Source organism: Mesoplodon mirus (genome assembly GCF_964341445.2).
Source record: "Mesoplodon mirus genome assembly, chromosome: 15".
Lineage (NCBI taxonomy): Eukaryota > Metazoa > Chordata > Mammalia > Artiodactyla > Ziphiidae > Mesoplodon > Mesoplodon mirus.
The window spans coordinates 44,109,489-44,122,838 of record NC_138991.1 but is presented as its reverse complement, the minus strand read 5'-3'; the positions used below and the strand labels follow the sequence as shown (position 1 = coordinate 44,122,838).

The window sequence follows — 13,350 nt, the reverse complement described above, 5'->3', positions numbered from 1 at the left end:
TGATGGCAGAGGGAGAGGGATCAATGTTTCAGAATGGGGGCAGGGGTCACCCCAAGTCATGGAATAAGGGTCACCTCATCCCACACTGTGCTCTCTTTAACCCACGGGGTCTACATGGCAGACCCCACGTGGCGTGTGGTTGCACTCCGCCCTGGCCCTGAAGTAGCTGTCCTCAAAGGGAGTGAGGATCGGAGCTGTGTGCTCAGGCATACCCTGGGCATACCCTGTCGGCAGAGGGCTGAGGGAAGGGACATTAAGGGAAGGGGCTCGGGGAAGCTGGATAAAGCAGAGGCTCCAGACCAAAGGAATGGACGGCGGGCAGATTGATGGGGACAGGTCTAGGGGAAATAAGGACAGTCATAGCTGGGGGGATAGAGATAGGGCTGCCAGGGTCAGAGGGAAGTCTGAGGAGCAGTGGGGAAAAGGGAGCTGGCATGCAGCAGCCAGGTGGGTGGGGGCTCAGGGCTGGGTGCAAAGCCACAAGCTGTTGCTGAGCGGCTGGTCTCAGTATCAGCTCCCTCAGAGAAGCAGCTGCTCTGAACACCCCACCCCCATCCCTGCTCTGGGATAGGGGAGTCTCTTGGTTACTACCAGCTGCGGGAGGAACAGACAAGAGGGTAGCATGGGGTATGGGCAGGGGAGGAAAGGAGGGCAGAGAGGAGAAAGGCTGAATGAGAGAATGGTGAGAGGTCAGTGAGGGGAAGCAGGCTTATGGCCTTGGCCTCAAGTCCTTCCTCCATCTAGGCCTCAGTTTCCTGAAATGAACAGTGAGGGGTATAGGCCACTGAAAGGGTTCTCAAGGTCGCTTCGCTGTCTGGCACTCAAGTCCCTAAGCAGACAATGGCACAGGAGACAGCGGGGCAAAGGAAAGGGAAGCCCCACTTTTGGGGGGCGGGCAGGCCAGCAGGGGTGGATGGCACTGAAGGATTTAGCCCCCATACCCATCCTTTCCTCTGCCTGGACCTGGGGGAGGGCAGCCTCTCGGGTGAGTCGAGGACACGGCGCTCCTTCCCTCTCCCTTTTCATGGGTCCAACAAACCCCTCCCTGAAGCAGAATCCTGCTGCGATGTGCGGGTGTGAGGGCTCAGACAATGGTGTGAGGTGTTGGGGGTCACATCCTCCACCTGGCCCAGCACCCACCTTCTTAGGCCAGAGTCAGGCTCAGCATCTGCCAAGCCTTTTGGTGCTGGCTGGCTTCTCCCCGCCACCACCTAGAGGAGTGACAGGGGCACTGTCTTAAAGGAGCAGGAATGCCCAACACGGAGAAGGGGGAGAAGACTGGACAGATATCGGCTTCAAGGGACTGGAGAGCATGAGGCCGAGGAAAGGAGGCAGGCTTTACAGGGCACTGCTGCCAACAGGGCCCTGTAAGGTTATTCATTTCTGCCTCCCCCAGCTTCCCAGAGGGGAAACAAGCCAGAGAGGGAAAGCCACCAGCCAAGAGCTGCCAAAAGATCACCATCAGGGAGGCTGGGTGTGAACTGGGATGGAGGCGCGTGCTCTCTTGGAGCCCTCACCTAGGGTCTCCAGGCCCAGAGGTGGAAGGTGTTCGTCCCCTCCTGAGCACTGAAGCTGAGAATGGGAGAGGCGTTAGTTCTGAAGGACACAGAGGTAGAGCCTGCTCAGTCCCCGACCAGTTCCGAACTTCAGCTGAACCATCCATAGACAGGCTTAGAGGGAAAGTGTCTTAGGCTCCTCCAGCCAAGACATGCAAATCTTGGGGGTGCAGGCGGGGGGGTGGTGAGGAGGCTCTTGTGCCCTTCCCCCACACATCTTCAGAAGGCAAGTCCCTGAGGGCTGGCAGGATTTAGTGGGAGGGGGGAGCCTCGCAGCACCAGTTGCTGCTAGATTAGGAGAGGATCAGGTCCTGCTTACCCTGGGGCGCCACAGCGTTCACTCGCCATCTCACTTTGAGAACACAGCATCCACATCCCCAAACCATCCCCCTCCCTTTGCAAGGCCAATCCTATCCCCAGTCTCCTGAGGCCAAGGTTTGGGGTAGCCCCAGGGATTAGACAAAACCAGGAGAGTCAGCAGGCTTCCCCCATCTAGCCCCCTAGGCTGGGTGGCCTGTGAGCCCAGCTGTCTCCTGTCCATCTCCCAACAGGACGCAAGGCCCAGAATAGCAAGGTCATAAGCGTGGTCATAGGGCCTCCCGGGGGTGGGGGCAGAGGCTGAGGGGCATGGAAGTGTAGACTCCACACTGCCCGGGAAGGAAAGTGAGGCAGAATGGTTAAGAGGCAGAACTGGATGGAGGTGGGGAAGGGAGAGGGCCAACAAAACAGGTGGGATTCTTCAGAACCCAGCCCCTCCTTGTTGGCACCCACAGAGCTGGGAAGCCCAGGGGTGCCCTCGGTTGGAGGAGGGCACAGCCACAATTCAGTCCAGAGAGGAGAGCCTGGGTTTAATGGTCGGGGGGGGAGCGGTGGGGGGCGGCACGGCGCAGGGAGGAGATGTTGCAAACTCAAATGCTCACAGGCCTAGCTAGGCACATCATGTGAGTGAAGTGGGCTGGTGGGGATGGAGCAGAAGTGGAAGGTGGATACCACGTGAGGCTGGATCTTCTAATTTTCAAGAGAAACCAGTAATCTGAACTTTTATGTGAAATTCCAATGGAAACATTGTCCAGACCAAGCAAATCATGTCAGCAGCTCCAACCTAGATGAAACTTCCCATTTTACAGATAAGGATATTGAGGCCTGGAGAGGCTACACCTTGCCCAGGCCACACAGCAAATGAGAAGCAAAGGCAGGAGTGGAAACCAGCACTCTTTATCAACTATCTGGCAGCTTCCCAGCTTGGCTCTGAGAAGGGGGGCAGTCAGCCTGCCCTTGGGTCCCTCTGGCTGCCACATTAAATCTCTCCCAACACAGCCACTATGCCCCCAGCCCAGCCCCCGTACAATCTCTCTCGGCCTGCTTTCTCCCTAGGGTAGGAAGCCTTAACTGAAGAATTCAGAGCAGGAAGGCTCCTTGGAGGTCATCAATCCTGCCGTTCACTGTCCTGTCCCATCAAGAGAACTTGGCTGGAGACCCCGAGAAGCACCGTTTGGCTCTGCACTTACCGCTCAAGAAACAGGACAGCCCCCAGAGGAGTGATGGGCCGAAAGCACAGGTCTGGAGAGCAACAGGGACTCAACCTGACCCAGCCCTCCAGTCTCTCAGCTCTGGAGCTCGCAACGCTGAGTGGGCTGCCTTCCTGACCCACCTGTCCCAGTCCCCACTGCAAAAACTGGCCACAGCCATCACGATGGAACTGAGATAAACCCTTTTATTTATTTATGCTTCTCCATTTTGTTTAAAACAACAAGAACAACCACCTTAATATAACTGACAGCCCTTCCCCCTCACCCTTCCTTGGGCTGAGGAGTGGTTAATGGGGAAATGCCCCCAGGGATGGGGCTGACCATAAGAGCCCCTTGGGGAGGTAATTGGAGCCTGAATCCCCTGCCCAGGGGACAGGGCACCTGTAGTGTATGAACTGGGGAGTTAGCAGGGCTCTTGAACCTTTTTGTACCAACATATATGCCCTTAGCCGTCAAGGGTAATGAAGCATGTGGGGAGGGGATTCCCACTGCTCCTCTATGTCCCTGCCCAGCCCCAATCTCACGAACTGAAGGCTGGGGAGCAAGAAGAGTGGAGAAAGGGTGGGGTAGGGTATCTCACACGAAGGAGTACTGGTTATTTATGGCTCTGGGATGGCCCCCTTCTTCTCCATCGCCCCCTAGTGGTAACTGCTGGAGCTGCAGCATCAGGGTTACCCCGGGGGCCCCACCAGATCCAGCGCCTCCCTGGGCCTCCGTGCCTGGTGCTATGGCCTCTTCCATTTCAACCACGGGGACCAGCTCAACCACGGGGACCAGCTCTTCCTGGACCCCTCCACTGCCCGCTTTCTCTTTCTCTTGCCTCTCTTTGGCTGCTGCGGCTGTTGCTGCCGCCACTTCTGGCGCCCCCGACGCCTCTTCTGCCCCAGGATGTGGGGGATCTGTCCATGAAGGGGGTTCAGGGGGCTGGGGTGGGTCATGGGAGGTGCTCGGTTCTGGATAGGAACGGTAAGAAGACAGACTGATTGTGGAAGGAGGCAAGCTCTTGTAGCAGCCTCCCCTTCACTCATCCCCCCAGGAGCCATGTGCTATCTCCCCCGTATCCCATCTCCTGAGCAACCCCCATCCATGGAAGATGGATCATGGGCGGCGGTGAGAGGAGGACCACACTTACACACAGTCACTCGCTCCGAAGGGCATGAGGGTGGAGGAGGCATCGGGGTAGCATCGATCTCCCTCGCACACCCCTGCATGGCTCCCGGCCTGCTCCCGGCCTGGGGGGGAGGGGCAACGTGGGGACAGATGGGACGTCGGGGTGGGGAAAAGGGAGAGATCAGACAGGGACATCAGACATCAAGGGAGGAGGGAGGGGGATCAGACCGAGCACCCCCAAGAAGGGCAGGCCCAAGGCAAGGTTGTGATGAAGGGCAAAGACAAGGCCAGGGAGGATGGATCTAGGAGACAGACAAACGATGGAACAGAGGGTCCGATGGAATGGGAATGCGCCAACCCAGCTCTCCACTTCCTCCCGGCTCCAGCACGGAGCCCCCTGCCTTCCTACATCCCCATGTACTCCTTTCCCCAAGAAACCCAGCACACAGGAAACTTCTCTACCCCTCTCTCCCTGACAAAGCCTCTCCTCCTCAAGCCCCCCGCCCCGTCTTTCTGGCACACACACCTCCTCACTTCTTGGGTGCACGGGCACCTCCTCCCCTGCAGACCTGCTCTGCTCACCCTGCTGTCGCTGGGAGGACACGACATAGCTGACAAGGACAACGTCACTGGAGCCTCCGGACTCCAGAGGGATGGGGTGCATCCGGAAATGCTCGAGCATATCAAAAATGGACTGGAACCACAGGTGCTGAACCCGGCACTGACCTTCCTCATTCAGCGAGAGACGCAGGTGCTGAGGGCAGGATGACTGGGGTAAAGCAGGAGCCCGAACCCCGCCAGTCACAGAACCCTTCTCCCCTGATGGCACCGTTCCCCACCCTACCCGCAGGCCCACTGCCTACAGCGGAGCCTTCTCCTCACTCACCTTGGCCTTGCCCTGGAAGTTGAAAGTGAGGACATATTCACCCCGTCTCGTTTCACTCTGACGTACCAGGAAAACGCCATGGGAGCCGGTACCTCCAGCCAGCACTAGCTGGGCAGCCTTGAGTCGAGAGAGCATCCCGTGGAACCAAGGATACCCTGAGAGGGGCTGATCCCCCTCACCTCCCTCTGGCTCTCCCTGGAACAGTAACGACCCTTCAGGAAAGAGAGAGGGAAGGAAACTGAGGTGTCAGGGAAGCCTCCCTCATCCTGGGAGATGAAAAGCCTTGCTTTCCCCTCATATGTCACTCCCCATCCGTTCCCCCATCAGGCCCCCAGGTCAGATCCCTCAGGATCCCAAGACCAAGAGTTTCAGGCAGGTGGTCAACCAGGCTTGGAGGCAGACACACACTCACACCGCTGGTACCTGTGGCTGTTTCCGGAGTGTCCAGGGGTGGGTAGGGGGCCGAGAGGGGATGAACTGTCCCTGCTGGGGGTCCCTCTTCAATGGGGATACGGGGGGGCAACTCTGGGGGAAGCAGTTCCATTGAGTCAAAATGGGAGGCGGCAATGGAGGCGGAACTGGGGGAGATGGACGCTGACGGGCGGTCTGAGAGGCCCCCATATGCCCCTGGGGAAAAAAAAAGGAGGGCAAAATTGAGAGCTTGAGAAGCTACTCTTTGGGAGGATTGGTCTGCTTGGGCCCACTTCCCCACCTGACAGGTTACCCTGGGTACACTGGTGGTCAGCTGGCTGAAATGCTGAATCTTTCTTCAGGCACTGAGCCCTGACTGTTTTTATCAATGTCTCCTAACTTATGCTTCACGCATTGCTGAAGGACTGCAGTTATTCCAACAAGGTCCTAGAATCCTAATGTGTCTACATCTCTTCTGAATCAACAGTTGAAATTACAGCTGTAGTCACAGAGGTGGGGATGGGGGGGGTAGAATCCCTCAAATATTTTCACGTTTAAAAGGGGTCCTTTTTTTGCCTGCAGGACAAAACCCCCAACTCTGAGAGGCATCAAAGCTTCTCCTTCTGTGAATCCCCCCAACCTAACCAACCTGATCTTCAGATTAACTTGTATTCTTGTGTCCTCCACTTTAACCCAATTATCCCGTCTAATTTTTCCAGCTCTCCGGGCCTCTCCCCATCTCAGGTCTCTGCTCTCCTAGCTTCTCCAAGCCACGTTCTTTTCGCACCTCGCCTGTGTAGAATTCCCCGTCTATCCCACCTCCCATGATTCTCTTCCTCCTCTGAGCTCCCGAGGCTTCCTGCTGGTGCCGCTCAGAGGACACTAAGCACAGGGTCTCCATTTGGGAGTCCTGCTTTTTAGAGGGAGTGATGTCTTGCCAACTCCGCTAGACTGTGAGCCCACGGGGCAGCTCTGAGCCCCTCAGCCTGCCCCAGAGCCTAACAGAGGGTCGAGGATGTACTAGGGCGCTCCTCAATGTCTGCTGAGCGGCAGGCGTGAGCCTACAGGCATGTCGTACATGATCAGTGCTCCGAGGATGGGAATATGCGGAGTGCAGAGTGCTATGGCTCAGGCAACAAGCTGGCATAGCCGCTTTGTCAGTGACTCTCAGGTGCCCTCAGAAATGCCATTTCTCCTCTCTGCTCTTAGCTGCCTGAGAAACGAGGAGATTGGAATGGACGACCTGTAAGGTCCGTTCTGGCTCTTAAAGAGTCTTTAATTCATTTGTTTACTCATTGCATACAGCCTGTGTGCTAAGCACAGTGAAACTGAAGCTCGGAATGGAGGATCAGAAAAAAAGGGTGTAGTGGAGTCTAGAAAGGTGAGCTGGGGCCAGGCAGACGCATCTTTGTGTGTTTATGTATGTGGGTAGCATATACGTGTGTCTAAAAGTAGGGAGTCAAAAGAAAATCTAGTACCGTCAACATGTGCACAGAGATGCGAGTAAGAACAAAACAAAGATATGTACAAAGCGTTCTGGAAACTCTGGAGAAGAGAACCATTACCTCCAGCCAGAGTGGTGGCCGGCACAAGGCTTACAGAAAAGGGACAAGACCGGGCATAGAAGGCTGGAGAGGAGCTGGCCTGGGGCTCGTGTGGGGCTGTTGATAGTGATGGTTCTAAACTGTAAACTGTGGTCAGGCACGTTCGGGGACAAAAGTCAGACATTTGGTCGTGGCAGCTGAGGAGCAGGCATGGGGTGCACAGCAGAGCCTGGAGAGAGGGCCTGGGCCTGATGGCCGGGGTTCTTGCGTGGCGGGTCCCGAGGTTCACAGCTCTCTAAGGCTCCACCCTTACCCTGCGAAAGGCGGTCGCTGCTCTCGCTGGGCCCCAGCAGCAGCCCCTGGCTGGGCAGACTCTCCGAGTGATTCAGGCAGGGCAGCTCCAGGCTGTCTGTGTTCTCCCTTGTCAGGAATGAGGTCCCAGGGGCCAGGGGGAGGGTCATGGGGCGGGGACTGGTAGCAGGGCAGGGTCTGCAGAGACAGGGAAAATGGTGCTGGGAGGAAAGTCACCAGGGGAGAGGCAAAAGGCTGCTCACCACCCTCACCCCCTGGTCCCCTCAGTGACAGAAGACGGGCTCCTCACCCTGGGCTCAGGCATTCTTGGATGTCAGACACCCAGGCCTTCACGTGTAGAGCATCAGCTGTCTCCAGGATATACTCCGAGGGGCCTTCCACCTATGGGGACAAGAGGAGGCCCACAGGCCACTTCCAGGTCTCGAGGCCTTAATTCACCTCCAACAGGAACAAGAACATCCTCCTTCTCACCCCTCGTCCCAGAAAAGCTGCCGCCCCAGGGACACACCGTCAAGGTACCTGGCATGTGTGCCCCTCCTTGCATCAGTATCCCTTGCTTCAATGTGCTAAGAGTGCTCCAAGTGGACAAGGGAGCCCAGGGCTCCTACCTTAACCACAAACGTGTTCTCCCGGTCAGGCATCTCCAGGGCTGTGGTTGTCCGCACATCGGTGATCGCAGAGCAGGGAATGCTAAGTCGAGGCCGAGACGCCTAAGTTGGGAGAGAGAACAAGATCCAGATTTTTGGTGTGCAGAGACCAGCTTTCCTTTCCCTTGAGATTCATCTTTCCTTCCACACCCCAAGGGAGTTAGACAAATAACACTACTTTCTCTGTCCTGCCCACGCTAGGAACCCAGAGCCAAGAGCTAGCTTTAAAAATCCAAGTAAGCAAAGCTAGGCATGTGGGCCACGTCCCCAGCGCTCAATCCCTCGCTCCCGGTCACCCACCCTCCTCCTCTGGCCCTCACCTTGGGTGGTATAAAGAACTCCAGACGGCTTCCTCCTCCTCCTTCTCCTTCACTTCGAAGCAGCAAGCGACACTTCTGCCACTGAGGTTGCCCTCCTCCCCCTGAGGTAGGCCCCACTGCCCCTCCTCCCCGGCCCACTCCAGCTGGGTCAGGGGCTGCCTCTTCAGCCCCCATGAAACTCAGCAGCTCTTCCCTCTGCACCACGCCTCCTCCATCCTTCAAGGTCCCCCCTCCCCGACTGAGTCTCAGCCTCTCAAAACGGTGAGTCCATCTGTCCCCAGGGGATGTTCCATCGCTAACCAGTCCCCTACCAATGGTCCCAGCCCCGCCAGAAGAGTTGGAATTGCTGTTTCCACCTAACACTGGGGGGCCCGACGAGGTCTCTAGGGGCCCCGCTGGGGAGGGAGGGTCACCAGTCCCCCGCCACTGCAGGATGCCGCGGACTGAACCTCGGACCGAGCGACCCACTGAGCGGAGGGAGAAGCGTTTCTTTAGCTTCGGCTTCGAGGAGGTTGTAGAAGAGGAAGAGACTGAGGAAGGGAGGGGGCCGGCCAGGTCCTCAGATGATCGAGAAGGGCCCAGCACAGCCAGGGGCCCGCCCACCCTGCAGCTCTCAAGGGACAGGTCCTGTGGCGGGATCTCCACACCAGGACTCAGAGGAGGCAGGATGGGTGGCGAGAGGGAGCCGGAGGCCCGGGCCACCTCGGCTTCAAAGTGCTGCAGGAAGAGCTCAGCAAAACGGCGGGAGAAGGCAGCCTCGGCCCCAGGCCCTGCGTATTGGGGGTGGGAGGCCAGGTAGAGGCGAAAACGGCGGGCAAAATCCAGGGCAGCCGCCCGGGCATGGGACTCGCAGAACTCCCGCCAACTCGGGGGAGGGGGTGGGGGCAAGGGGGGAGGGGAGGGCGAGGCCCCATCCTCCGGGGAAGGGGCACCATTCATGATGGCCCCCAGGAGGTGGAGAGGGAGAGCCTGTGGGGAGGGGCAGCAAAGAGGGAAGCGGCCAGAAGACACAGGGAGAGCGGCAGCAGCTGCAGAAGGAAGAGGCACATACATCGAGTCACTGCTGAGGTGGGACCGGGGCCAGAGCCCCACCCCGAGCCAGACTCCCTCCTCTGGTCTAGACTCCTCAAGAGAGCAACAGGGCTGAACACCACGCTGCCACCCTTCCCTTCCCCAGATCCTCGTGCCCCACCAGCCCCAGGTCTCGCCTGCACCCACCCTGTTGCCTCCCCAGTCCACTCTCCCTGGCTTCAGCTCCAGGTGTGGTGGACGGCTGTGCAGCACCTGCCTCTAAAAGGGACTCTTTTCCACGTCACCTCCCTTCTCTAAAGCCATCCTTCACTATTTACTACGTGCCTCCCATGTACCGTTCTTACCTTTCCCTGTGAGAGGTTTTCACAACCTCTGTAATAGATGAGGAACCCGAAGCTCAGAAAAAGTTTCAGAACTCCAAGTCTACTGTTTTTCCCACCGTACAGTCCTGACTGCACCAGCCTCAGTCACCGCCCCTCACTGCCCCAGCTCTCAGGGGAGCTAGGCCTGCAGCGCTCAGAGACCCTGCCTCCTGTATCCCGAGGTCCATCTCTGAGGAGGGAGGCTGCTCATTACGGAGGATGGATGGATGACAGATTCAAACAACTGTCTTGAAAGCCGACCCCAGGGCCCAGCACCCAAGCACTGTTGTCAAGGAGGCTTGGAATGCCCAGAGCCCACTTCTCTGGTGCCCCTCCAGGCGGGGACCCAGAGGCAGCAGCACCAGGTGAGGACAGACTGTGGGTTGGGTCCGGGCAAGTCTCTGCTGGCCACAAAGTAAATAAAATGTATCAGGAAGCTGGGGCCTTGGAGTTTTCACCTCCCTCTTCTCTCACAGGGGAGCGTGCCCTAAAGGCTGGTTAGCCTGATGGTTAAGGCCACAGGTTCTGGAGTTAGGCTTAGAATGAAACTCCATCTCTGCCACCTATTAGCTGTGTGATCGTGAACAAATGACATGTCCTCTCAGAGCTTCAGTTTTCGTATCTATAAAACAGAGCTAATGATCCCTAACCCCTAAAATTGTTGCGAGAATTAAACAGAACATGTCCCTGCTTGACACAAAGTAAGCACACAATAAATGACTTGCCGTTATTACTATCTTTATGGGTTCCAATTTTCTCAAAGAGAAATCAGCGAAAGGAAGAGCCTTCCCAACGTCTTACAACTAGCAAGTGGCAGAGCTGGGCATGGAATTTACAACCCATGGCTCTTCCGTTAGTGTTCCTCCCCCATATTATACTGGAAGATGACTGGCACCAAGAATGAGGTGAAAGCAGTTCAGGCAAATCTCCCCAAACCCCAGACTCCTGCTCAGACCCGCGGTCAGCGCCCCCTCCCCTTTCTCCTTGACCTAAACCCTACACACTCAGATGGCTCCAACCATAGGGACAATTCCAAACCAACGAGAAGACGCCAGGAGACGAAAGAGTCATGGAGCACGGGGGAACCGAGCCAAGAGGTGCAGACACAGCAGAGAGACCAATCTCCAAGCAGAGGCCACCTCAGCTCACACCGGCCGACCCAACCCTCTGCACCACAGGCAGACCCAGCCCCCTTCAGGCCCGCTGACCCTGCGGCTCCTGAGCTGGTGACTCAGTTTCTCTTCTGCCAAGTAGAACTCAGGCACCTTTTCCCAGTGCACCTGCCTCTCGGCTCAGTTCTGATATTTCCCGAAGGGCGGGTGGTGGAGCGTGCAGGCTCCGCTCCTGGCTCGGACCCTCCGGACCCGGTGGTCAACCCACTCCGACCCGACCCTCCTCCCTGGACACCCTCTACCCGCCCATTTCCCGGGGCCGCAGCCTCCAGGGAAGCAGCCCGCTCTGCTGCACTCTCCGGGGCCGGGCGCCCCTCCTGCCTCTAGCCCCCCACGCCCGCCCCCACCCAAGGTTCCTCGCAGGCGCTGGGGCCGGGTCGCGGAGAGGGAAGAGGGACTGGAAGAGGGGGGTTCCGGTTCCGGTCCCACCTGCATCTCGGTCCCCGCGGTTAGCTCCGGCGGCGGCGGCAGCTCCCGCTCCCTGCCCCACCCCCCGCTCCGCGACTAGCTCCCAGCCCGGTTCTGCGCAGGCGCCGGGACCCCCTTTTCCCGTCACCGAAGGAAGTGACCATAGAGAAGAACGAGGAGAAGGAAGGGCACGTTCACACTCACTTCCGCCATTCTCCTATTCCGTGCCACACTTCCAGAGCTGAGAAGGTGGGAGTCTCGGAGGGCTTAGTGACTTCTCCAGTTGCGCCTAAAAGGGACCGCAGAAGCAGCCATAGGAAGGGGTTGGGTCCCACCAGAGCGTCCTCCCAGAGGAAAGTCGGGACAGTAGGGAGCAGTCAACCATAGAGAAGGCACCTTAGGGGAATAGAATCCCGAGGCCCTGATGAAGGCTAGGGTAGCCACCGGTACCGGAAACCAGCGAGTTGAGAAGGCTTTTTGAAGGGCCTGCTGTAGCCTAGAGCGCCCAGCCGGGCTGCAGAGGGGTTCGAGGACACCGCCGCCAAAGAGCTGGAGGAGGGAAGATGCGGGTGACCTTGGTGAGGCCTTGCGAGGAGGCGGAGCCTGAACTTACGACCTTGGCTTCTCTGAGGAAAGTACTGGAGGTTCTAGGAGGTCCCAGCTCTGAACTGGGAAATAAAGGTTGGGGGGGCAGGAATAATGAGGTCAGTTTGGGGCGTGTCTGTGGGACGTCAGGAGGCAGGTGGACATACAGTCTGGAGCTGAGGAGAGACATCAAGGCCAGATATAGAAATTGAGACTCATTAAGTTGTAGTAGAGGGCAGTCGAAATCATGAGCACGATGAGATCCTAATCAATCAGGTCTCTCATTGACCCAGCTCCAACTGGCCTAAGCAATAAGGGAATCTTTTTGCTCAAGCCATTGAAAAGAATGGATCAAGCTTCTTCAGGAACAGCTGAATAAAAGGGCCAAAAGATATTGGGAACCTGTGGTTCATCTCTAGGCTGAGCTCTCCCCATGCCTCTCTTAGTGGCAAAATGGATTTCCATAGCTCCAAACTTAAGACCTGTAGCTTAGCAACTCTCGTAGGAGCATGTCTTTTTTTCTGAGATTTGCAGTAAAATTTCCAGAACTGACTTTAGCTGATTGGCTTGGATCATGTGCTTATCCTGAAACCCAAAGGCCTCGTGACCCACGAGATTGGAGATGGATAAATGCCCTGACTCACACAAAGATGTTTGTTTGAGGCTGAGGCTACTGGATGGAGTTGGAAAAAATCATTGTGGAAGGGCAAGTTCTGGCCTAATCAGCCTTTGTCTCCATCTCTACCCCAATTCTAACCAAATTAACATCAGCTCCCAGATGGCCTTTGTTAAGGTCTTCATCACCATCTTTGTCAATTCCATCTTCCAGTTCAGAAAAAGATGTCAATGGAAAGGCCTCTAGTTCTGTGATCACCGCCCCCCCTCCCTGATACCCTTACATACCCTTTCTCTATAGTTGGCCCATCCTTGTCCAGGAGAGAGAAAAGTTGAGGAATACAGAAAGGTAAGGGGCTGGTGATGATGGGTTAGGTTTGGAAATGTGTCTAAGCTGTCCAATAAAACTTTCTGCAATGACTGAAATGTTCTGTATTAGTACTGCCTAGTTTGGTAGGCACTAGCCACATGTAGCTTTTAAGCACTTGAAATGTGGCTAGTGTAACTAAGGAACTGAAGTTTTCTTTTCTTTCTTTATTTTTTTTTTTTTTTTTTGTGCCATGCTGCACAGCTTGCAGGATCTTAGCTCCCTGACCAGGGATTGAGCCCGGGCCATGGCAGTGAAAGCGTCGAGTCCTAGCCATTGGACTGCCAGGGAATTCCCAGAACCGAAGTTTTCATTTTAATTAATTAAAATAGCCACATGGGCCTAATGACTACTGTATTGGTGTAAGAGGTGCCTGTAGGCAACTAGGTGGAGCTGTCCAGCAGAGATGGATCTACAGCCTCAGCTGCACAAAGTAGTGTGGTCGTGATCAGACATGAGTAGTGGTTAAAGCCATGGACATGAATGAGATCATC

General features: G+C 56.6%; 1 protein-coding gene across 6 annotated transcripts; it reads right to left on the bottom strand.

Moving 5' to 3' along the window:
* Nucleotides 1-3,256: 3,256 nt before the first annotated feature.
* On the bottom strand, nt 3,257-11,916 carry SH2B1 (SH2B adaptor protein 1). Of its 6 annotated transcripts, none has more exons than XM_082644883.1 (10): nt 11,311-11,403; nt 8,316-9,343; nt 7,957-8,058; nt 7,638-7,729; nt 7,350-7,525; nt 5,505-5,708; nt 5,082-5,293; nt 4,778-4,949; nt 4,218-4,317; nt 3,881-4,038 (listed from the first exon to the last, which is right to left on the bottom strand). In XM_082644883.1, exons 2-10 carry the CDS (start codon nt 9,252-9,254, stop codon nt 4,020-4,022), a joined length of 2,016 nt encoding a protein of 671 aa, XP_082501009.1. In that variant the 5' UTR covers nt 9,255-9,343; nt 11,311-11,403; the 3' UTR covers nt 3,881-4,019. The 6 variants fall into 6 exon arrangements, with proteins under 6 accessions (XP_082501013.1, XP_082501009.1, XP_082501012.1 ...); XM_082644886.1 differs by lacking the exon at nt 11,311-11,403 and adding an exon at nt 11,494-11,916 and having other exon boundaries at nt 3,903-4,038; nt 4,722-4,949; XM_082644882.1 differs by having other exon boundaries at nt 3,903-4,038; nt 4,722-4,949.
* Nucleotides 11,917-13,350: the final 1,434 nt, after the last annotated feature.

Excerpts from the sequence above, each read along its gene's own strand:
- SH2B1 (XM_082644887.1), bottom strand. The coding sequence starts at position 9,368 with ATGTATGTGCCTCTTCCTTCTGCAGCTGCTGCCGCTCTCCCTGTGTCT. Across the intron at positions 8,059-8,315 it reads AGTTCTTTATACCACCCAAG|GCGTCTCGGCCTCGACTTAG; the intron begins GTGAGGGCCAGA and ends CTCCCAACTTAG. Across the intron at positions 4,950-5,081 it reads ACTTCCAGGGCAAGGCCAAG|CACCTGCGTCTCTCGCTGAA; the intron begins GTGAGTGAGGAG and ends TCCTGCCCTCAG.